At 38.4% G+C, this 24,696-nt stretch overlaps 1 protein-coding gene across 1 annotated transcript in view; it reads right to left on the bottom strand.

Moving 5' to 3' along the window:
- Nucleotides 1-452: 452 nt before the first annotated feature.
- The window catches only part of WDR75 (WD repeat domain 75), a 48,150-nt gene continuing 23,906 nt past the window's right edge, over nt 453-24,696 (bottom strand). The window contains exons 11-21 of the mRNA XM_059928324.1: nt 24,559-24,674; nt 23,293-23,468; nt 22,072-22,229; nt 21,427-21,607; nt 20,524-20,618; nt 19,409-19,504; nt 18,637-18,806; nt 18,002-18,061; nt 15,249-15,398; nt 1,200-1,291; nt 453-800 (exon numbers count right to left, since the gene is read on the bottom strand). Of these exons, the coding sequence (XP_059784307.1) occupies nt 596-800; nt 1,200-1,291; nt 15,249-15,398; nt 18,002-18,061; nt 18,637-18,806; nt 19,409-19,504; nt 20,524-20,618; nt 21,427-21,607; nt 22,072-22,229; nt 23,293-23,468; nt 24,559-24,674 (1,499 nt within the window). The 3' untranslated portion in view covers nt 453-595. The remainder of the gene's footprint in view (nt 801-1,199; nt 1,292-15,248; nt 15,399-18,001; nt 18,062-18,636; nt 18,807-19,408; nt 19,505-20,523; nt 20,619-21,426; nt 21,608-22,071; nt 22,230-23,292; nt 23,469-24,558; nt 24,675-24,696) is intronic.

Genomic DNA, 24,696 nt, shown 5'->3' with positions numbered 1-24,696 from the left:
ATTGTATAGTTTGTGAGTTATCTATATCTCAATCTAGCTATTTAAATGAAATGTATAGATCTTACTTGGATACTGACTCAGACATATGTAAAAAATACCACCATAATCAAATCATTTTTCTAAATTTCTCTATAAGAAATACTCTAAGAGGGATCAAACAAGACTACAGAGAACCTCATATCAGTTCAGGTCATATTTGGCCACCAAACGAATTCCAACTTAATATCATCAACAAAACCTTTTGACCTTTTATATCTATCTATCTATCTCCGAATTGCAGAAAAGGGGACTTATGCTGTATGAATTCAAGTCCCAGCTCTGCTATATCACCTGTGAAGAAAATATCTAGCTACTCTATAGGGCTGAAAAGTGAAATGAGATGATGCATATAGCAACTAAAACATGATGCAAATATAGCTTCATATTACCAGTCATTTAAAAAGTAGGGCCTGTTAATATTTAACAGTTTATGAACAGAAATAACATTAAAATAGAATTTTGGAATATTAACATACAATAAAAACAAACAAACAAAAAAACAACCACAAAACAAAAAAACACAAAAAGTGTAAAACCCTCCCCTAGTCTCCCAGGCTTAAAGAGCAGTTATCCAGCTGTAGTCTACTTTCCTAAATTTTCTCAGTTCCTTTTCTTCAGATTTTGACAACTGATGTATAATGTCTTTTCCCAAATCTGTGTTATTTGTATCCTGGACCTGTTCAGTGAAATTATTTTCTTCATCTGAATCAACACTTTCTTTTTCTTCTTCCATACTGACATCATCAGGAATTTCTTCAGCACTTTTAACAATAACAGAATAAAATACAACAATTACTATTAAAAAATATTTTTAAACAATAACTTTCCAATTTAAGGTATCTATGAAAAAACATAATCATGAACAAAATAAATGAAAATTCTTGTTATTGAATACACTTTAAAAATTATGATTATAAAAGAACAGGTAAATTTGTAAAATATGAAATTTTGAAACCTTTAAAACATTATCACGAAAGATCTCTGATATTTAGTTTCAATAAATTTTATTTATTTGACTTAGTAATCCTATATCCTTTAACTATAGGTTAAAGCTGAAATAAAGAGAAACACAGGGAAAGAATATTCTAATCAAGGATAACACAAACCATCCTGTTTCTCAAAACAGAGTATCTAAACATATATCTTATGAACTGCCTTACCTCTTAGTCTCCTTAGACAGCAGCAATGAATTTATAAACATGGAGCACAGGAAAGAAGCAGATGGCAGTACATGGGCTGGAGTGTGAAGAAGCTACAGTAAAACAGAAAAACAGGGTTTCATTTAAAAAGATGAAATGCCAAGGCTTTCATCAACAGAAGGCTCTCCCCACAGAAATACCAAACCAAAGAACTCCCTACTTTTGGGGCTTCCCTGGTGGTGCAGCGGTTAAGAATCTGCCTGCCAATGCAGGGGGGACATGGGTTCGAGCCCTGGTCTGGGAAGATCCCACATGCCACAGAGCAACTAAGCCCATGCACCACAACTACTGAGCCTGCGTGCCACAACTACTGAAGCCCGTGCACCTAGAGCCTGTGCTCTGAAACAAGAAAAGCCACCTCAATGAGAAGCCCGCATACTGCAACGAAGAGTGGCCCCCACTCGCCGCAACTAGAGAAAGCACGTGCACAACAACGAAGACCCAACGCAGCTGATAAATAAATAAATAAAATTAATAATTAAAAAATAGATTAAAAAAAAGAACTCCCTACTTTTATACAAATAACCCCTCCCCCAAACCCATGTCAGGCTACAATAATCAGAAATTGTAAGTTTTAGGCCATTTAGTTTGGGAATTAAAGTTGCACAGTATAGGGATTGGTTCAAGATGGTGGAGTTGAAGGACGTGTGCTCACTCCCTCTTGTGAGAGCACCAGAATCACAACTAACTGCTGAACAATCATCGACAGGAAGATACTGGAACTCACCAAAAAAGATATCCCACGTCCAAAGACAAAGGAGAAGCTGCAATGAGACGGTAGGAAGGGCGCAATCACAATAAAATCAAATCCCGTAACAGCTGGGTGGGTGACTCATAGACTGGAGAACAATTATGCCACAGAAGTCCACCCACTGGAGTGAAGGTTCTGAGCCCCATGGCAGGCTTCCCAACCTGGGGGTCCAGCAACAGGAGGAGGAATTCCTAAAGAATCAGACTTCGAAGGCTAGTGGGACTTGATTGCAGAACTTCGACAGAACTGGGGGAAACAGAGACTCCACTCTTGGAGGGCACACACAAAGTAGTGTGTGCATCAGGACCCAGGGGAAGGAGCAGTGACCCCATAGGAGACTGAACCAGGCCTATCTGCTAGTGTTGGAGGGTCTCCTACAGAGGCGGAGGGTGGCTGTGGCTCACTGTGGGGACAAGGAAACTGGCAGCAGAAGTTCTGGGAAGTACTCCTTGGTGTGAGCCCTCCCAGAGTCTGTTGGTCATTAGCCCCACCAAAGAGCCCAGGTAGGCTCCACTGTTGAGTTGCCTCAGGCCAAACAACCAACAGGGAGGGAACCCAGCCCCACCCATCAACAGTCAAGTGGATTAAAGTTTTACTGAGCTCTACCCACCAGAGCAACACCCAGCTCCACCCACCACCATTCCCTCCCAGCAGGAAGCTTGCACAAGCCTCTTAGATGGCCTCATCCACCAGAGGGCAGACAGCAAAAGCAAGAAGAACTACAATCCTGCAGCCTGTGGAACAAAAACTACATTCACAGAAAGATAGACAAGACGAACAGGCAGAGGGCTATGTACCAGATGAAGGAACAAGATAAAACCCCAGAAAAACAACTAAATGAAGTGGAGATAGGCAACCTTCCAGAAAAAGAATTCAGAATAATGATTGATAGTGAATATGATCCAGGACCTCAGAAAAAGAATGGAGGCAAAGATCAAAAAGATGCAAGAAATGTTTAGCAAAGACCTAGAAAAACTAAAGAGCAAACACCTAGAAGAATTAAAGAACAAACAAACAGAGATGAACAATACAATAATTGAAATGAAAAATACACTAGAAGGAATCAACAGCAGAATAACTAAGGCAGAAGAACGGATAAGTGACCTGGAAGACAGAATGGTGGAATTCACTACCGGGGGACAGAATAAAGAAGAAAGAATGAAAAGAAATGAAGACAGCCTAAGAGACCTCTGGGACAACATTAAACGCAACAACATTTGCATTATAGGGGTCCCAGAAGGAGAAGAGAAAGGACCCGAGAAAATATTTGAAGAGATCAGAGTTGAAAACTTTCCTAACATGGGAAAGGAAATAGCCACCCAAGTCCAGGAAGCGCAGAGTGTCCCACGCAGGATACACCCAAGGAGAAACATACTGTGACCCATAGTAATCAAATTGACAAAAATTAAAGACAAAGAAAAATTATTGAAAGCAACAAGGGACAAATGACAACATACAAGGGAACTCCCATAAGGTTAACAGCTGATTTCTCAGCAGAAACTCTACAAGCCAGAAGGGAGTGGCATGATATATTTAAAGTGATGAAAGGGAAGAACCTACAACCAAGACTACTCTACCTGGCAAGCATCGCATTCAGATTCAACAGAGAAATCAAAAGCTTTAGAGCCAAGCAAAAGCTAAGAGAATTCAGCACCACCAAACCAGCTCTACAACAAACGCTAAAGGAACTTCTCTAAGTGGGAAACACAAGAGAAGAAAAGGACCTACAGAAACAAACCCATAACAATTAAGACAATGATCATAGGAACATACATATCGATAATTACCTTAAAAGTGAATGGATTGAGGGAGGAGAGAAGATGGCGGAAGAGTAAGACGCGGAGATCACCTTCCTTCCCACAGATACAGTAGAAATACATCTACACGTGGAACTGCTCCTACAGAACACCCACTGAACGCTGGCAGAAAACGTCCGACCTCCCAAAAGGCAAGAAACTACCCCCGTACTTGGGTAGGGCAAAAGAAAAAAGAAATAACAGAGACAAAAGAATAGGGACGGCACCTGCACCAGTGGGAGGGAGCTGTGAAGGAGGAAAGATTTCCACGTACTAGGAAGCCCCTTCGCGGGCAGAGACTGCGGGTGGCAGAGGGGGGAAGCTTCGGAGCCACGGAGGAGAGCACAGCCACAGGGGTGCGGAGGGCAAAGCGGACAGATTCCCGCATGGAGGATCAGTGCCGACCAGCACTCACCAACCCGAGAGGCTTGTCTGCTCCCCCGCCGGGGCGGGCGGCGGCTGGGAGCTGAGGCTCAGGCGTGAACACAGCCTGAAGGGGTTAGTGCACCACAGCTAGCCGGGAGGGAGTCCGGGAAAAAGTCTGCAGCTGCCGAAGAGGCAAGAGACTTTTTCTTGCCTCTTTGTTTCGCGGCGCGGAAGGAGAGGGGACTCAGAGCACCGCCTAAACGAACTCCAGAGACTGGCGCGAGCCGTGGCTATCAGCGCGGACCCCCGAGACGGGCATGAGACGCTGGGGCTGCTGCTGCCGCCTCCAAAAAATCCTGTGTGCGAGCACAGGTCACTCTCTACACCGCCCCTACCGGGAGCCTGTGCCGCCCGCCACTGCCAGGCTCCCGTGATCCCGGGACAACTTCCCCGGGAGACCACAGGGCGCGCCTCGGGCTGGTGCAACGTCACGCCGGCCTCTGCCGCCGCAGGCTCGCCCCGCCTCCTCCGTACCCCTCCCTCCCCGCGGCCTGGGTGAGCCAGAGCCCCCGAAGCAGCTGCTCCTTTAACCCCGTCCTGTCTGGGCGGGGAACAGACACCCTCAGGCGACCTACACGCAGAGGAGGGTCCAAATCCAAAGCTGAACCCCGGGAGCTGTGCGAACAGAGAAGAGAAAGGGAAATCTCTCCCAGCAGCCTCAGAAGCAGCGGATTAAAGCTCCACAAACAACTTGATGTGCCTGCATCTGTTGAATACTTGAATAGACAATGAATCATCCCAAATTCAGGAGGTGGACTTTGGGAGCAGGATATATTAATTTTTCCCCTTTTCCTTTTTTTGTGAGTGTATATGTATATGCTTCTGGGTGAGATTTTGTCTGTATAGCTTTACTTTATAATAGCTTTATTTTACTTCACTATATTATAGCCTCTTTCTTTCTTTCTATTTTTTCTCCTTTTTACTCTGAGCCGTGTGGACGAAAGGCTCTTGGTGCTCCAGCCAGGCATCAGGGCCGTACCTCTGAGGTGGGAGAGCCAACTTCAGGACACTGGCCCACGAGAGACCTCCCAGCTCCACGTAATACCAAACGGCAAAAATCTCTCAGAGATCTCCATCTCAACATCAAGACCCAGCATCACTCAATGACCAGCAAGCTACAGTGCTGAACACTCTATGCCAAACAACTAGCAAGACAGGAACACAGCCCCATCCATTAGCAGAGAGGCTGCATAAAACCATAATAAGGCCACAGACACCCCAAAATACACCACTAGACGTGGACGTGCCCACCAGAAAGACAAGATCCAGCCTCATCCACCAGAACTCAGGCACTAGTTCCCTCCACCAGGAAGCCTACACAACCCACTGAACTAACCTTAGCCACTGGGGACAGATACCAAAAACAACGGGAACTACGAACCTGCAGCCTGTGAAAAGGAGACCCCAAACACAGTAAGATAAGCAAAATGAGACGACAGAAAAACACACAGATGAAGGAGCAGGGTCAAAACACACCAGACTTAACAAATGAAGAGGAAATAGGTAGTCTACCTGAAAAAGAATTCAGAATAATGGTAGTAAGGATGATCCAAAATCTGGGAAATAGAATAGACAAAATGCAAGAAACATTTAACAAGGACGTAGAAGAACTAAAGAGGAACCAAGCAACGATGAAAAACACAATAACTGAAATTAAAAATACTCTAGATGGGATCAATAGCAGAATAACTGAGGCAGAAGAAAGGATAAGTGACCTGGAAGATAAAATGGTGGAAATAACTACTGCAGAGCAGGATAAAGAAAAAAGAATGAAAAGAACTGAGGACAGTCTCAGAGACCTCTGGGACAACATTAAACGCACCAACATTCGAATTATAGGGGTCCCAGAAGAAGAAGAGAAAAAGAAAGGGACTGAGAAAATATTTGAAGAGATTATAGTTGAAAACTTCCCTAATATGGGAAAGGAAATAGTTAATCAAGTCCAGGAAGCACAGAGAGTCCCATACAGGATAAACCCAAGGAGAAACACACCAAGACACATATTAATCAAACTGTCAAAAATTAAATATAAGGAAAACATATTAAAAGCAGCAAGGGAAAGACAACAAATAACACACAAGGGAATCCCCATAAGGTTAACATCTGATCTTTCAGCAGAAACTCTGCAAGCCAGAAGGGAGTGGCAGGATATACTTAAAGTGATGAAGGAGAAAAACCTACAACCAAGATTACTCTACCCAGCAAGGATCTCATTCAGATGGGATGGAGAAATTAAAACCTTTACAGACAAGCAAAAGCTGAGAGTTCAGCACCACCAAACCAGCTTTACAACAAATGCTAAAGGAACTTCTCTAGGCAAGAAACACAAGAGAAGGAAAACACCTACAATAACAAACCCAAAACATTTAAGAAAATGGGAATAGGAACATACATATCGATAATTACCTTGAATGTAAATGGATTAAATGCTCCCACCAAAAGACACAGGCTGGCTGAATGGATACAAAAACAAGACCCATCTATATGCTGTCTACAAGAGACCCACTTCAGACCTAGAGACACATACAGACTGAAAGTGAGGGGATGGAAAAATATATTCCATGCAAATGGAAATCAAAAGAAAGCTGGAGTAGCAATTCTCATATCAGACAAAATAGACTTTAAAATAAAGACTATTACAAGAGACAAAGAAGGACACTATATAATGATCAAGGGATCGATCCAAGAGGAAGGTATAACAATTGTAAATATTTATGCACCCAACATAGGAGCACCTCAATACATAAGGCAAATACTAACAGCCATAAAAGGGGAAATCGACAGCAACACAATCATAGTAGGGGACTTTAAAACCCCACTTTCACCAATGGACAGATCATCCAAAATGAAAATAAATAAGGAAACACAAGCTTTAAATGATACATTAAACAAGATGGACTTAATTGATATTTATAGGACATTCCACCCAAAAACAACAGAATACACATTTTTCTCAAGTGCTCATGGAACATTCTCCAGGATAGATCATATTGTGGGTCACAAATCAAGCCTTGGTAAATTTAAGAAAATTGAAATCGTATCAAGTATCTTTTCCGACCACAACGCTATGAGACTAGATATCAATTACAGGAAAAGATCTGTAAAAAATACAAACACATGGAGGCTACACAATACACTACTTAATAACGAAGTGATCACTGAAGAAATCAAACGGGAAATCAAAGAATACCTAGAAACAAATGACAATGGAGATACGATGACCCAAAACCTATGGGACGCAGCAAAAGCAGTGCTAAGAGGGAAGTTTATAGCAATACAAGCCTACATCAAGAAACAGGAGACATCTCGAATAAACAACCTAACCTTGCAGCTAAAGCAATTAGAGAAAGAAGAACAAAAAAACCCCAAAGCCAGCAGAAGGAAAGAAATCATAAAGATTAGGTCAGAAATAAATGAAAAAGAAATGAAGGAAACAATAGCAAAAATCAATGAAACTAAAAGCTGGTTCTTTGAGAAGATAAACAAAATTGATAAACCATTAGCCAGACTCATCAAGAGAAAAAGGGAGAAGACTCAAATCAATAGAATTAGAAATGAAAAAGGAGAAGTAACCACTGACACTGCAGAAATTCAAAAGATCATGAGAGATTACTACAAGCAACTCTATGCCAATAAAATGGACAACCTGGAAGAAATGGACAGATTCTTAGAAATGCACAAACTGCCGAGACTGAACCAGGAAGAAATAGAAAATATGAACAGACCAATCACAAGCACTGAAATTGAAACTGTGATTAAAAACCTTCCAACAAACAAAAGCCCAGGACCAGATGGCTTCACAGGAGAATTCCATCAAACATTTAGAGAAGAGCTAACACCTATTCTTCTCAAACTCTTCCAAAATATTGCAGAGGGAGGAACACTCCCCAACTCATTCTACGAGGCCACCATCATCCTGATACCAAAACCAGACAAAGATGTCACAAAGAAAGAAAACTACAGGCCAATATCACTGATGAACATAGATGCAAAAATCCTCAACAAAATACTAGCAAACAGAATCCAACAGCACATTAAAAGGATCATACACCATGATCAAGTGGGGTTTATCCCAGGAATGCAAGGATTCTTCAACATACGCAAATCAATCAATGTGATACACCATATTAACAAATTGAAGGAGAAAAACCATATGATCATCTCAATAGATACAGAGAAAGCTTTCGACAAAATTCAACACCCATTTATGATAAAAGCCCTGCAGAAAGTAGGCATAGAGGGAACTTTCCTCAACATAATAAAGGCCATCTATGACAAACCCACAGCCAACATTGTCCTCAATGGTGAAAAACTGAAACCATTTCCACTAAGATCAGGAACAAGACAGGGTTGCCCACTCTCACCACTATTATTCAACATAGTTTTTGGAAGTGTTAGCCACAGCAATCAGAGAAGACAAAGAAATAAAAGGAATCCAAATCGGAAAAGAAGAAGTAAAGCTGTCACTATCTGCAGATGACATGATACTATACATAGAGAATCCTAAAGATGCTACCAGAAAACTCCTAGAGCTAATCAATGAATTTGGTAAAGTAGCAGGATACAAAATTAATGCACAGAAATCTCTTGCATTTCTATACACTAATGACGAAAAATCTGAAAATGAAATTAAGAAAACACTCCTGTTTACCATTGCAACAAAAAGAATAAAATATCTAGGAATAAACCTACCTAAGGAGACAAAAGACCTGTATGCAGAAAATTATAAGACACTGATGAAAGAAATTAAAGATGATACAAATAGATGGAGAGATATACCATGTTCCTGGATTGGAAGAATCAACATTGTGAAAATGACTCTACTACCCAAAGCAATCTACAGATTCAATGCAATCCCTATCAAACTACCACTGGCATTTTTCACAGAACTAGAACAAAAAATTTCACAATTTGTATGGAAACACAAAAGACCCCGAATAGCCAAAGCAATCTTGAGAACGAAAAATGGAGCTGGGGGAATCAGGCTCCCTGACTTCAGACTATATTACAAAGCTTCTGTAATCAAGACAGTTTGGTACTGGCACAAAAACAGAAATATAGATCAATGGAACAGGATAGAAAGCCCAGAGATAAACCCACACACATATGGTCACCTTATCTTTGATAAAGGAGGCAAGCATATACAGTGGAGAAAAGACAGCCTCTTCAATAAGTGGTGCTGGGAAAATTGGACAGGTACATGTAAAAGTATGAAATTAGAACACTCCCTGACATCATGCACAAAAATAAACTCAAAATGGATTAAAGACCTAAGTGTAAGGGCAGACACTATCAAACTCTTAGAGGAAAACATAAGCAGAACACTCTATGACATACATCACAGCAAGATTCTTTTTGACCCAGCTCCCAGAGAAATGGAAATAAGAACACAAATAAACAAATGGGACCTAATGAAACTTAAAAGCTTTTGCACAGCAAAGGAAACCATAAACAAGACCAAAAGACAACCCTCAGAATGGGAGAAATTATTTGCAAATGAAGCAACTGACAAAGGATTACTCTCCAAGATTTACAAGCAGCTCATGCAACTCAATAACAAAAATACGAACAACCCAATCCAAAAATGGGCAGAAGACCTAAATAGACATTTCTCCAAAGAAGATATACAGATGGCCTACAGACACATGAAAGAATGCTCAACATCATTAATCATTAGAGAAATGCAAATCAAAACTACAATGAGATATCATCTCACACCGGTCAGAATGGCCATCATCAAAAAATCTAGAAACAATAAATGCTGGAGAGGGTGTGGAGCAAAAGGAATCCTCTTGCACTGTTGGTGGGAATGTAAATTGATACAGCCACTATGGAGAACGGTATGGAGGTTCCTTAAAAAACTACAAATAGAACTACCATACGACCCAGCAATCCCACTACTGGGCATATACCCTGAGAAAACCATAGGTCAAAAAGAGTCATGTACCAAAATGTTCATTGCAGCTCTATTTACAATAGCCAGGACATGGAAGCAACCTAAATGTCCATCGACAGATGAATGGATAAAGAAGATGTGGCACATATATACAATGGAATATTACTCAGCCATAAAAAGAAATGAAATGGAGGTATTTGTAATGAGGTGGATGGAGTTAGAGTCTGTCATACAGAGTGAAGTAAGTCAGAAAGAGAAAAACAAATACAGTATGCTAACACATATATATGGAATCTAAGGAAAGAGAAAAATGTCATGAAGAACCTAGTGGCAAGGCGGGAATAAAGACACAGACCTACTAGAGAATGGACTTGAGGATATGGGGAGGGGGTGGGGTGAGATGTGACAGGGTAAGAGAGTGTCATGGACATATATACGCTACCAAATGTAAAATAGATAGGTAGTGGGAAGCAGCCGCATAGCACAGGGAGATCAGCTCGGTGCTTTGTGACCACCTAGAGGGGTGGGATGGGGAGGGTGGGAGGGAGGGAGATGCAAGAGGGAAGAGAAATGGGAACATATTGTATATGTATAACTGATTCACTTTGTTATAAAGCAGAAGCTAACACACCATTGTAAGGCAATTATACTTCAATAAAGATGTTTAAAAAAAAAAAAGTGAATGGATTAAATGCTCCAACCAAAAGACACAGGCTTGCTGAATGGATACACAAACAAGACCCATATATATGCTGTCTACAAGAGACCCACTTCAGACCTAGGGACACATACAGACTGAAAGTGAGGGGTTGGAAAAAGATATTCCATGCAAATGGAATCACAAGAAATGTGGAGTAGCAATACTCATTATCAGATAAAATAGACTTTTAAATAAAGAATGTTACAAGAGACAAAGAAGGACACTACATAATGATCAAGGGATCAATCCAAGAAGAAGATATAACAATTATAAATATATATGCACCCAACATAGGAGCACCTCAATACAGAAGGCAACTGCTAACAGCTATAAAAGAGGAAATCAACAGTAACACAACAATAGTGGGGGATTTTAACACCTCACTTACACCAATGGACAGATCATCCAGACAGAAAATAAATAAGGAAACACAAGCTTTAAATGACACAATAGACCAGAGATTTAATTGATATTTATAGGACATTCCATCCTAAAACAGCAGATTATACTTTCTTCTCAAGTGTACACGGAACATTCTCCAGGATAGATTACATCTTGGGTCACAAATCAAGCTCCAGTAAATTTAAGAAAACTGAAATCATATCAAGCATCTTTTCCGACCACAATGCTATGAAATTAGAAATCAATTACAGGCAAAAAAACGTAAAAAATGCAAACACATGGAGGCTAAACAATATGTTACCAAGAGAACACTGAAGAAATCAAAGAGGAAATTAAAAAATACCTAGAGATAAATGACAATGAAAACACAATGGTCCAAAACCTATGGGATGCAGTAAAAGCAGTTCTAAGAGGGAAGTTTATAGCAATACAAGCCTACCTCAAGAAACAAGAAGAATCTCAAATAAACAATCTAACCTTACACCTAAAGGAACTGGAGAAAGAAGAACAAACAAAACCCAAAGTTAGTAGAAGCTAATAAATCATAAAGATCAGAGCAGAAATAAATGAAACAGAAACAAAACATTAGCAGAGATCAATAAAACTAAAAGCTGGTTCTTCGAGAAGATAAACAAAATTGATAAACCTTTAGCCAGACTCATAAAGAAAAAGAGGGAGTTTTTAAAAATATCAATTCATGGGTCCCACCCCAGGGATTCTGATTTGATTGGTCTAGAGTGCAGCCTAGGCTTTTTAAAAAAAAATTTTTTTCCTTATTTTTAAAAACTCCTTGCAAGATTCCAACATGCAGTCAAGTATGGCAGCACATGTTCTGAGGGCTGCTTATACTTGCATATACACACACGGCATCACTGTTGTCACAGGCCACAGTGACTGTCCTCTGCAGAATTTCTTGAACCACAAGCAAAGCTGACAAAAAAAAAAAAAAAAAAAAAGAAAAAGTAAAAGAGGGAGAGGCCTCAAATCAATAAAATTAGAAATGAAAAAGGAGAAGTTACAACAGACACCGCAGAAATACAAAGCATCATAAGAGACTACTACAAGCAAGTCTATGCCCATAAAATGGACAACCTGGAAGAAATGGACAAATTCTTAGAAAGGTATAACCTTTCAAGATTGAATCAGGAAGAAACAGAAAATATGAACAGACCAATCACAAGTAATGAAATTGAAACTGTGATTAAAAATCTTCCAACAAACAAAAGTCCAGGACCAGATGGCTTCACAGGTGAATTCTATCAAACATTTAGAGAGGAGCTAACACCCATCCTTCTCAAACTCTTCCAAAAAACTGCAGAGGAAGGAACACTCCCAAACTCATTCTAGGAGGACACCATCACCCTGATACCAAAACCAAAGATACTACAAAAAAAGAAAATTACAGACCAATATCACTGATGAATATAGATGCGAAAATCCTCAACAAAATACTTGCAAACAGAATCCAACAACACATTAAAAGGATCATACACCATGATCAAGTGGGATTTATCCCAGGGATGCAAGGATTCTTCAGTATATGCAAGTCAACCAATGTGATACACCATATTAACAAACTGAAGAAGAAAAACCATATGATCATCTCAATAGATGCAGAAAAAGCTTTTGAGAAAATTCAACACCCATTTATGATAAAAACTCTCCAGAAAGTGGGCATAGAGGGAACCTACCTCAACATAATAAAGGCCATATACGACAAACCCACAGCAAACATCATTCTCCAGGGTGAAAAACTGAAAGCATTTCCTTTAAGATCAAGGACAAGACAAGGATGTCTACTCTCACCACTATTATTCAACATAGTTTTGGAAGTCCTAGCCACGGCAATCAGAGAAGAAGAAAAAAAAGGAATCGAAACAGGAAAAGAAGAAGTAAAACTGTCACTGTCTGTAGATGACATGATACTGTACATAGAGAATCCTAAAGATGCCACCAGAAAACTACTAGAGCTAATCAATGAATCTGGTAAAGCTGCAGGATACAAAATTAATGCACAGAAATCTCTTGTATTCCTATACACCAACAACGAAAGATCAGAAAGAGAAATTAAGGAAACAATCCCATTCACCATTGCAACAAAACGCATAAAATACCTAGGAATAAACCTACCTAAGGAGGTAAAAGACCTGTACTCAGAAAACTATAAGACACTGATGAAAGAAATCAAAGATGACACAAACAGATGGAGAGATATACCATGTTCTTGGATTGGAAGAATCAGTATTGTGAAAATGACTATAGTACGCAAAGCAATCTACAGATTCAGTGCAATCCCTATCAAATTACCAGTGGCAGTTTTTACAGAACTAGAACAAAATATCTGAACATTTGTATGGAGACACAAAAGACCCCAAACAGCCAAAGCTGTCTTGAGGGAAAAAATGCAGCTGGAGGAATCAGACTCCCTGACTTCAGACTACACTACAAAGCTACAGTCATCAACATAATATGGTACTGGCACAAAAACAGAAATATAGATCAATGGAACAGGATAGAGAGCCCAGAGATAAACCCATGCACCCATGGTCAACTAATCTATGACACAGGAGGCAAGGATATACAATGGAGAAAAGATAGTCTCTTCAATAAGTGGTGCTGGGAAAACTGGACAGCTACATGTAAAAGAATGATATTAGAACACTCCCTAACACCATACACAAAAATAAACTCAAAACGGATTAGAGACCTAAATGTAAGACTGGACACTATAAAACTCTTAGAGGAAAACATAGGAAGAACACTCTTTGACATAAATCACAGCAAGATCTTTTTTGATCCACCTCCTAGAGTAAGGAAAATAAAAACAAAAATAAACAAATGGGACCTAATGAAACTTCAAAGCTTTTGCAAAGCAAAGGAAACTACAAACAAGACAAAAAGACAACCCTCAGAATGGGAGAAAATATTTGCAAACGAATCAACGGACAAAGGATTAATCTCCAAAATATATAAACAGCTCATGCAGCTCAATATTAAAAAAACAAACAACCAAATCCAAAAATGGGCAGAAGACCTAAATAAACATTTCTCCAAAGAAGACATACAGAGGCCAAGAAGCACATGAAAAGCTGCTCAACATCACTAATTATTAGAGAAATGCAAATCAAAACTACAATGAGGTATCACCTCACACCAGTCAGAATGGGCATCATAAGAAAATCTACAGACAAATGCTGGAGAGGGTGTGGAGAAAAGGGAAGGGAACCCTCTTATACTGTTGGTGGGAATGTAAATTGATACAGCCACTATGGAGAACAGCATGGAGGTGCCTTCTAAAACTAAACATAGAACTACCATATGACCCAGCAATCCCACTACTGGGCGTATACCCAGAGAAAACCATAATTCAAAAAGACACATGCACCCCAATGTTCATTGCAGCACAATTTACAAAAGCCAGGTCATGGAAGTAACCTAAATGCCCACTGACAGACGAAAGGATAAAGAAGATGTGGTACAAATATACAATGGAACATTACTCAGCCATAAAAAGGAACAAAATTGGATCATTTGTAGAGACGTGGATGGACCTAGAGACTGTCATACAGAGTGAAGTAAGTCAGAAAGAGAAAAACAAATATCGTATATTAACGCATATATGTGGAACCTAGAGGAATGGTACAGATGAACTGGTTTGCAGGGCAGAAATAGAGACACAGGTGTAGAGAACAAAGGTACGGAAACCATCAGGGGAAAGTGGCGGGGGGTGGTGGTGGTATGAATTGGGAGATTGGGATTGACATGTATACACTAATATGTATAAAATAGATAACTAATAAGAACCTGCTGTATAGAAAAATAAATAAAATTCAAAAGTTCAAAAAAGTTGCACAGTGTATAAATGATTATTTAAAAATTAGTTGTTACAGATTGTATAAATAAACTCTAACTTAAGGAACTTTATTGCGTTTAACCCATTCACATTGGTATAAGCAATTAATTTACACTATTAGTTTTACTTATTAATATTATAACAAAAGTTATGTTTCACACTAATAAGTAATGAATAATTACTTACCTCACTAATTGCAGGTATATTTTCTGTTAAGGGTAGTTGTACCAGTTCATCCTCCAAAGCTTCATTTAACTTGTCATCCTGCTGTTGCTGCCTGTGCTTTCCCAATATGAAATAAAATGGGGTTGTTGGAAGAGTTTCTTCTGCTAATAGCTGTAAGGATTTAAGACAAAGGGAAATAAATTACTTCACTAAAAAGGAGGAACTACCTTTGAGGCAATAAGAAGTATCACAGTCATAACATGTCAGATGGAGGGAACTATAGAAATTATCTAGTATGATTCTTTCATTTCACAGGTAAAGCAACTGAGGGCAGTCAATTTACTATGTGAAAAGCTAACAGTAGATACTTCGATGACAGAACAAAATGTGCATCCACCACTACTTAGTCCCCCAGTCCTACAAAAATGGCAGCAAAGGGGTTTTCAAAAGAGCATAAATCCACAGTAATAAAGACACTGTGTGATGTGCAAAGTGGAAAGCAGTTTGAATGGTGGTAGCTAACTTAGTAGACCTGAGAAAGCAGGATTCTAAGCTGGTGGTGAAGAAAGCTAAAAGCATCCCAATTTATACTGTAGAATCCTGCAAACACTCAAGAATTGGTACTAATAGTAACAGTACCTCCCCTGTAAAAGGCTTAAAAAAAAAAAGAAAGAAACCAGTTAGCCTGGTTGAAGGTCTATTTAGAGAGCGCTCAGGTTTCCAGATCTCCTCCTCAGCCCCAGCAGAGGGCTGGCAGAATGTTCCTCGAAGAGCGACATAAAGTGTGTCTTTCGAATGGATGGCTTGGTGTGTGGGGGGGCGGAGGTGGCCTCACAGCTGAAGGCAGTGAACACAGTTGCATAGAGGGTGCTTCTCAGAACACTGGCAGCCACGCTGACATCTTTTAGGCAAGAATTTGGAAGAATTTTATCTGGACAATTTGACCAATCTAAGAGAGAAAGTCCTAAAAATAATGACTTTGGAGATTTTCTCATAATAGCTCAGGCAGACAGTGGAGGCCAGAGGTCAAGTTCCACCTAGGTAGAAAACCTCCAAATGGCGATTTTGCTCACTTTTAAATAAGAGCAGACAGCTAAGAGTCATGAGACTTCGATGAAAATCTCCAAAACAGATTGGAAATAAAAACCTAATGGAAATGAACCATGTTAAGAGAGAGACAAACAACAGAGGATCAGATGAAAAGAGGAGGAAACCTCTCAGACAACAGGAAGAAAACAGGAGAAAAATTAAGAATATTAGAGAGCACCATTCTAGAAGGTCCAGCAGTAAATAATAGCAGTTCTAGAGAAAATGAAGGCAAAGAAAGAATTAATTCTTCTCCTTAGACAGTTTTTTGATTAAAACCCTCGAAGGGGGCTCTACATTTAACTCAGAGGAAAAGTCAAATTCTTTTCATTAAAGCCTGTTTTGACTGCTTTATTTAAAAAGGCAAACTGCACTCCACACTCCCTTTCCCGCCATTCCTCCTCCCATAATTCTTATTGCCTTCTAAAATACTATATATTTTACTTACTTGATGTTTGTCATCTGTGCCTAACTGTTAAGACTATAAACACCACTAGTTTAGAGACTTGACTCTTTTGCTCACTGATATATCCCAAATGTCTAGAACATGTAGTAATGATCAACAAAAAAATGTTAAATGAATTCAATGAATTTTCAGAGAAAAATACGTCAGGATACAGATAAAGTATAAGACAGTATCTTCAAAGTTCTAAGACAAAATGATTTTCAACCTAGAACTCTACCCAACCAACCAATCCAATGGGAGAGAATAAAAGCATGTCCAAACGTGCAATGTCTTAAATTTACTTCCCATGCACCAGTAGGATGTGCTTTACCAAAGCAAGGGAGTGACCAAAGAAGGAGAAAAACTACAGGATCTATTACAGTGGATGTGAATAAATCCCCAGAATGGCGGCAAATGTAGATCCTAAGATGATTACTGTGCAGCAGGTTTACAGGGCAATCAGTTCAGAAAGAAGCAGGTCAGAGGCTCTTGAAAATATTTCTTCAAGACTCGAAAGAATACCTAATATGTCTGAAAATAATGAGAGAGGACTTACAGGGTAGAGTTTAGGGGTGAATTAGGTGAGAAGTAAATAGGAAACTGAGCAAATGAAAAAAGAAGGCAATCATTAACTCCAGAGAAAAGAAGTTGGTCACAAAAGGAAAAACAACCTGTTTATTACTATGTGGCTCAGCTATGAATTGTGTTTACATGTTTAAGGATGAACAGTGACCTGACCAATTTAAGATTTATCTATACTGGAAAAATTAGGGGACAGAAAATATGCGGGGGTATGTTATGTATATGGCGGGAGTGGTGTGAAAGAAACTTCAACTTCAATAGATCAGAGTTAACAAATAATACCTAGATCTGAAAAATCCAGGATTAGCAATATAAACATGTTTCTTAGAGATACGGAGGTAAATAAAAACTTCAACTCAAAGAGTTGAGAGTATCTTTGTGGGTAATGGCAGTGGTGGTGATGTTCAAGTTTTCCCCAAGAAGTCTTGTAGAACTATTTGATTCTTTAAATCACAAGCATGTGTCACTGATATTACAAATTGAGACTACATTTTCAAAGAGCACTATGACATCAAACGAAGCAAGTAGTTTCTAAGTATGTAATTTTAATTCCACTTTAGGGCAGGTAAAACATTTTTCTCATAGCTGAGTTCTAAAAGATAACCTTATCTTTGCAGGGAGGCAATGTGCATGATCTGCACCACGAGTGACTAGAACATACCTGTTTGCTTGTTGGTGTGAGTTTCTCTTCTGGAGACTGTGTACTGAATGTCAATAAACTCTGAAAAGAGAGGTCAATTAATGATGCAAAATATAGAGTGCAAATCTAAATGTTAAAGTTAGAAAATGATGTCGACTTTTCATCTTGATATAAATATATCTGCTCACAGAAAAGTAATAAAAGATTTAAAACGTATTTAATAACTGCTGTGACAGTTTTAAGATTGTTCTCAAAGATCATTTTAAAGAATTGGTAATGAAATAAAATTCAACTGATGGGTCAAACTTAAGCCACTGATTTCTTTATGGTAAATCAAATACTAAAATTAAAAAAGAGCCATTCTAATAAATACAATTTAAAGTATTCTAATTATCTTCTAGGTCATATCTTTTTTGGTGTCACAGAGTAAATGAATGCAAGCAATACTTAGCCCCAAAGGTGTGGGCTAATATACTCCCACCAGTAATATGACTGTACAGAGCACATTAGACGATTTGGCAGGGGAACGGGAGGGGAGAGAAGGAGTAATCCTTTAATAAAACTATTCCACTTGCCCTGGGCTATTACTCTCAAATATTAAAGCAAATGAAAATCACACATATGAAATGACGGCCTTTTCTGAGGTGGACGGTTACCTGTGATTTTGTTAGGAAGTAAAACTGCGATCTGTTCAGCCACTGGTAAGCTTCTGAGGTGAATGATTCAGGGACATCTCGTGGAACAAACACTCCCCACTGGACTTCCTCTCTGGAGATATTTTTTTGAATATACAATGGCCTGGGCTCGCTAGGCCTAAACACAAACACTAGAGAAAAAAAAAACCAAATAGACAACAACATTTTGCCTGCAGAGGTTAGTTTCAGCCTCAGATTGGCAGACCACACTCATCCTGGGACTTACCCCATTGAGTAAATTGATCAGGTCATGATTATTTTAGGCTTTGAGTCAACAAATATCTACTTGATGCTTCCTATGTGCCAAGCCGGTTAGGAATGAGGGCTTTGAAGATGAAAAACAGAAAGAAAAATTCCTGTTTCTGAGAGCAGTGTCAACTGCAGAAAACAGACACCAAAATACTATGGCAGTATTTTGTCTTAAGCACTAGAACAGAGATCTGTAGAAAGAGCTTCAAGATCATAGAGGAACGATAAAAGCTCCTTGGGGGATTTAGGAATGCTTCAAAGAGGCAAAATCTCTCTTGGATTTTGAAGGCTGAGTAGCAAATGACATGTTGAAAAATGACGGATGTGCTGGAGCTGGAACTCAAGAAATGAAGGGCAGTGGTCAGGCAAATGGCTTCAAATGGACATCTGATTTGAAGGTAAGTTTAACTCAAATTATATTAAAGGTGTTAAAAAGAAAATTTAGGTAATAGATTTCTTCTGTCAAAGAATGGTCTGTACTTACAGTCTGAACCCGTGGAAGACTGAGAGATTGCAGCAATATTCTCTGAATTGGGATCAGGTTCCAAAACTCTCATATTTAATTTTGCACTCCACTCCACTGGGGGAAAAAAAGTGATTCACTTCTAAGAAGAGATTTACCAAAAGCTTTCTTAAGCTTGTTATTTAAACTAGGTACTCAATATTTATTGGGACAATCAATTCTATTATTTTTAGGAAGAGGGATTTTACCATTCCAGATAATACATGGAGAACACACTGACATTATCTGTGGAAGTCTGCACTAAAACGAGGGGCAAGAAGCACAAAAACAAAGTATTGATACTTCTTCCCCATGCTATGAAATGGTTATTACAGTGCAACTTCTGTCTGGTGCTTTTCCACTACTGCTAAATGTGGGCAAAATGTTAACCAGAATCACTGTAGAGAATATTAAAAAAAATGTTATCACACACATTCATTACAAAGTAACCACAATGTCTTCCAAACATATACTCGAATGAGTAAAATGCCACAAAGTTCACATTTGTTAGGAGGATTGTGATAGGCTACATTCAAATTTAATGCTGTCAGGGACACTGCAGGTTAATATGCATTATGAACTATCAGAAACTTTCCTCAAATTGCTATGAGGATGGATAATAAGATGGAGGGCAACAAAGTCATACACTGAAGACAGTGGAAAAAGGTGAGGATAATGGAAGATGATTTGCTGACAATTAGGCAGTTTATAAATACAGCTGACCCTTGAATAACATGGATTTGAACTGTGAGGGTCCACATACATGTGGATTTTAAAATAGCAAGTACTACAGTAACTGCTCAATCCCAGGTTGGCTGACTCCACAGAGGGCTGACTCTAAGTTATAAGTGAACTTCTGACTGTGCAGAGGGTCAGTGACCCTAACGCCCGCATAGCTCAAGGGTCAACTGTAATCAAAGTCTATTATTACAGGCATAGCACGCCAAAGTTTGGTGGTACAATGTACCACGTAAAAAATTATATATTCTCTGGGTAAAGATACGAAGATATCATCCAGAAGTCCTAAAATGCCAAAGATTAGTTGATGTCCACTTCCTATATGCTTAGTCATCACTTTATAGCAACAAATATCTTACATGCACAACTGAGCAGATTCCAACAGCACAGAATGCCATTTTCAGTGGCACCAAGAAGATACTTGGAACAAGTCAATCTCCCAAAGCAAAGGTGCCTAGATTAAAACAAGGAAGTTAACAACAGTCAGTTCTAGCACACGTAGTTACAAAGGACTGCAGACTTCCTGCACAGTACTAGCTTCGTGCAATGCAAATTTTTAGACAGACATGTATGTTTTTGTTCATAATTATTCTGCAGGAAAGGGGGTAAGGAGCACAACAGGAAAGCTTTATTTAGCTATTTTGTTTCTTTAGGAAAACAGATTTGATGACCAATTCTTTTCTCTAATATGCTGTATGGTACAATAATTGACACATATAGAGAAAATGTATGTGAAACGTACCAAGTTACTTAACAAAAACTCTTTTTTATGCTTCTTTGCCTCAAGAGGGAAATCTGCAATATGAATTCTGAAGAAAGTTTTACAAAGTAAATTCAGAATTAGACATGTTGGGAATTAGAAACAGCCATTTCCCATTCTGTCCTCAAATGCCCAAGTTACTGGAAATAAAATGAAAGATACTGCTGTTACATTCCCTTGCCATTATTACAAACAATGAAGTTTGAGCATAACATCGCTTTTATGAAAATACAGAGAAAATAAACATTGTTTGGATCTACTGAGGCTTATATATAGCTTCTATTATTGTGTAGTACAACCATGAAAAGTAATGCACATAGTTCATAAACCCAGTATTTTTTAGCTTCCCAGTATTTTGGTTAGCTGCTGGCACCACTGACCCACAGGATTCCTCTGGAGAAAGCATAAATTAATTACTAAAGTTTATGTAGAAAGACTTGTTTGAATTAAAAAAAAAAAGAAACAAACCCAGTACTTCATACTCCCCCAATTATTTACCTACCTTATTTTCCCAGCTCGTTGACAAAATGTACATTTAAGTTCCCATGTCTCCGAATCCCATATTGTAACTATTTCCTCAAAACTAACTGCTAGTAAAGAGCCATCTTCGGAGAAACAGCAGTTACTTGCTTGGTATTTGTGATAACTACCCACAAAGTCACAGGTCCAGCCAACAGCTTTTTCTGTGAAAATATAGACCATAGAAATAGTACAAATGCTAGATAATATTTTAGGGAATTTATAAGAAATATGCATTAAGAAACAAGGAAACACAACAAAAAACCTCCTCTCCAAAATTTTAGTTACAAATCATTGACTGATTTGAAATTTGCGTCCCTTCCAAGAGACCTTGACCTCCCTCTAGTGGAACAGTAAAGGGACTACTGCAAAAGCCCTTTTTACTGTACTCTCACAGACTGGAATAATTAGCACACGATTAATCAAGAACGTCATAAAATAAGTAAAGATTTGGGAGAAAAGGCATGAAAAATGTAATCTCTCAAATCTTTTGAAATTGGGCAATATCCTACAGAATTAAACAAAGTAGAAAATGTCCTCCCAGAATGGATACAATTCATGAGAGATAAATATATCAATTCTTAAAACTGTGCACGACATATAGACATACTATATTTAAGTAACTTACTGTATATATCAGAATCATCTGTTAATATCCACACTTTGAAGTGACCATCTTTACTTGTTGTAACCAAGGTGGGGTTTTCAGACTTTTCTGCATTACAGAAACAGAGAGCTGTGATGTGGTCTTCATGTGGCATGTTAACCTTTGTATTGAGAACAAACCTAGTAGGAAGGAAACCAATTTATTTTTATACCAGGGCAATATGATATACTATCATATGAGTATTAAGAATTCCTTACCAAAAAAAAAAAAAAAAAAGAATTCCTTACATATTGCACATTTTACAATAGCATCTTTAAGAATGAGCAACTGATATATTATCACCTAGCATGACAAACAATTGAGTGTTCTATCACTAATGGCCACAGGATGCAAAGAGTTCTAACACATTACCTCTGGCCTCGTGTAACGTACGTAACAGAGATGATTATAAATAGTGTCAGCTTACTGGTACAGAATGAGTATAAAATAGGGGTCATCAAAAAAATGATACCTGAAAGGCTACTATACTAAACTGCAGGGAAACTGTGTAGAACACAGATACCTCACTCTTTTGAAAATAAGCAAAAAAGGAAATGGCTATGAAAGCCCTTGTTTTTGGCAAGATGGTACAGAAAGAACATTACCTATTTCACTGCCCTGGTCAATACTTAATATTTAAAGTCACCCAAACTACCTCTCAAAGCTTGTTTCTAGCTCGACAGGACACTGCTGTGAATGAAAGATTATCTTGTGAAGATTCACAAGACAATGGGCACGAAAGCACTAAGCCCAGTTCTTGACAAGCAAGAACTTGATAAATTGCTATTACAGCCATGGTATGAGAAACTAGTGGGCTCCTTATCTAATCAAGACTACACCACACCACACCTCTACCACCAACCACTGCCATTTTCCCAAAGAAGGTAATATAACATTAATAAAGAGCTAAGGAACCAAGACCTTTGCATTCTAATCCTGGATTTGCCTGGAAGTAGGTATGTGTTCCTGGGGGTGTCACTTCTCCATGTTTCCTCATTTATGCAATGAGGTGACTCATAATTTGGAGGACACCAATGCTTTCTCAGAGCAGAAAGCATAAAGGCTTTATAAGAGGAATAGCACCTCCTTCATTTCTCTTAATATAAATTTATCAAAATGAAACATCGTAAAGACCAACAATTGAAACTAGAAAGTCAAATAATTTTCTGCTCTCAAGTTAAATGTCTATATAGGTAGTATTACCCTTGTGTTTTCTTATTATATGTCCACAGTTTCATTTGCAATTCAAGCTCAGTTTCCTTTTCTTGACGTTGTTCCACCGTTGCAAGCCAATTACCATAGCAGCCAAATGCAGCCTTTGTTAGCTCAATTTGGATCAGACCATAATCATTGATATATTCTTGCTGTATAATATCTAACTGATGGGTTAAAAAAAAAAAATCCAAAATTCTTATTAATGTAAATACATAAATGTTAAAGCATTCAAGCAATGGTAATTAACCACATCATAGATACCTTCTGGAATCTACATAACAGATTTTTAGGTGAAGAGAAAAATGAACTAATCATTACTTACGGACATCGAAACTGCCATTGAAAACATGGAGCATATTATATAATACCAATCTGGTGGTGATGATTCTTCAATGACCTTAAATTTTAGTAACGACTATGCTCCATTTATATGATACACCAGAACTTTAGGTTACAGTAATGCTTTTCTTTTGTTTCTAAGAACAAATAGCTTTACATAAAATCTCAAGGCTAGATTCCACATCACTAGAAACAAGGAGAGCAAAAATGAAACCTACAATTTTTAAGAAGTGAAAAAAGCACAACATTGTAAATAGGCCAGCTTTTTCTTTATAATTTTTCTTTTATTGTTTCCTCATCTATTTACTAAAAATGTATTAAGTGCCTACTATTTCCAGGCGCTGTACTAGAAATGTACAAAGATCAATAAGTTTCCTTTCTTTGAGAGGTTTAAAGGTGTTGGAGAGAAAGCGATAAAGTGTTAGAGTGGCTGTGATAGAAATCTGTAAAGGGTACTGTGGGGCACTAAAGAAAAAGTGGAAAGTCTAGATTGCATTTACCAGGATTATAGGAAGTGTTCCTCTTTAATCTACACTGAAGATTTTATCTTCAGCATGTACATATGATACTGTTTCACCACAAAGCAGAGACAGGTTTGTATTGTTAATCCATATTCTCATTGCCTATCCTTATGACTCAAAGGCATAGATGTGTGCAACAGTTAATTTAGAGTGTAGTCTTAAACAGAATAAAATAGATAGAGCGCACACAACAGTGCCAACTGGCTTACATGTAGACTTCATCTGCAACTGTGGCCTCATTAGAATCATGCTGTAAACAACTGATAATACTATGTTCAAATAACATAGGCACAGGATCTTGTTTTAGAAGCTATACAATAAGTTACTTGACCCCAGTGGTGCTATAAAGATATTTCATTAGTTTTAAGGCTAGTTAACAGATCAAAAATCTTACATTGTATAACTGTTTATCACTTTGGAGAGAATAAAACTGCAAGTGGCCAGGTTTCCCATTCAAAACCAAAGCTTTAGTTCTTGGGTCAATCATCAAACCGGTAAAGATATTTCTGTCTGCAAAAGAAGTGATGAACAA

Source organism: Balaenoptera ricei, chromosome 7 (genome assembly GCF_028023285.1).
Source record: "Balaenoptera ricei isolate mBalRic1 chromosome 7, mBalRic1.hap2, whole genome shotgun sequence".
Taxonomy (NCBI): Eukaryota; Metazoa; Chordata; class Mammalia; order Artiodactyla; family Balaenopteridae; genus Balaenoptera; species Balaenoptera ricei.
The sequence above is the reverse complement of the archived record's forward strand: the minus strand, read 5'-3'. Positions and strand labels throughout refer to the sequence as shown.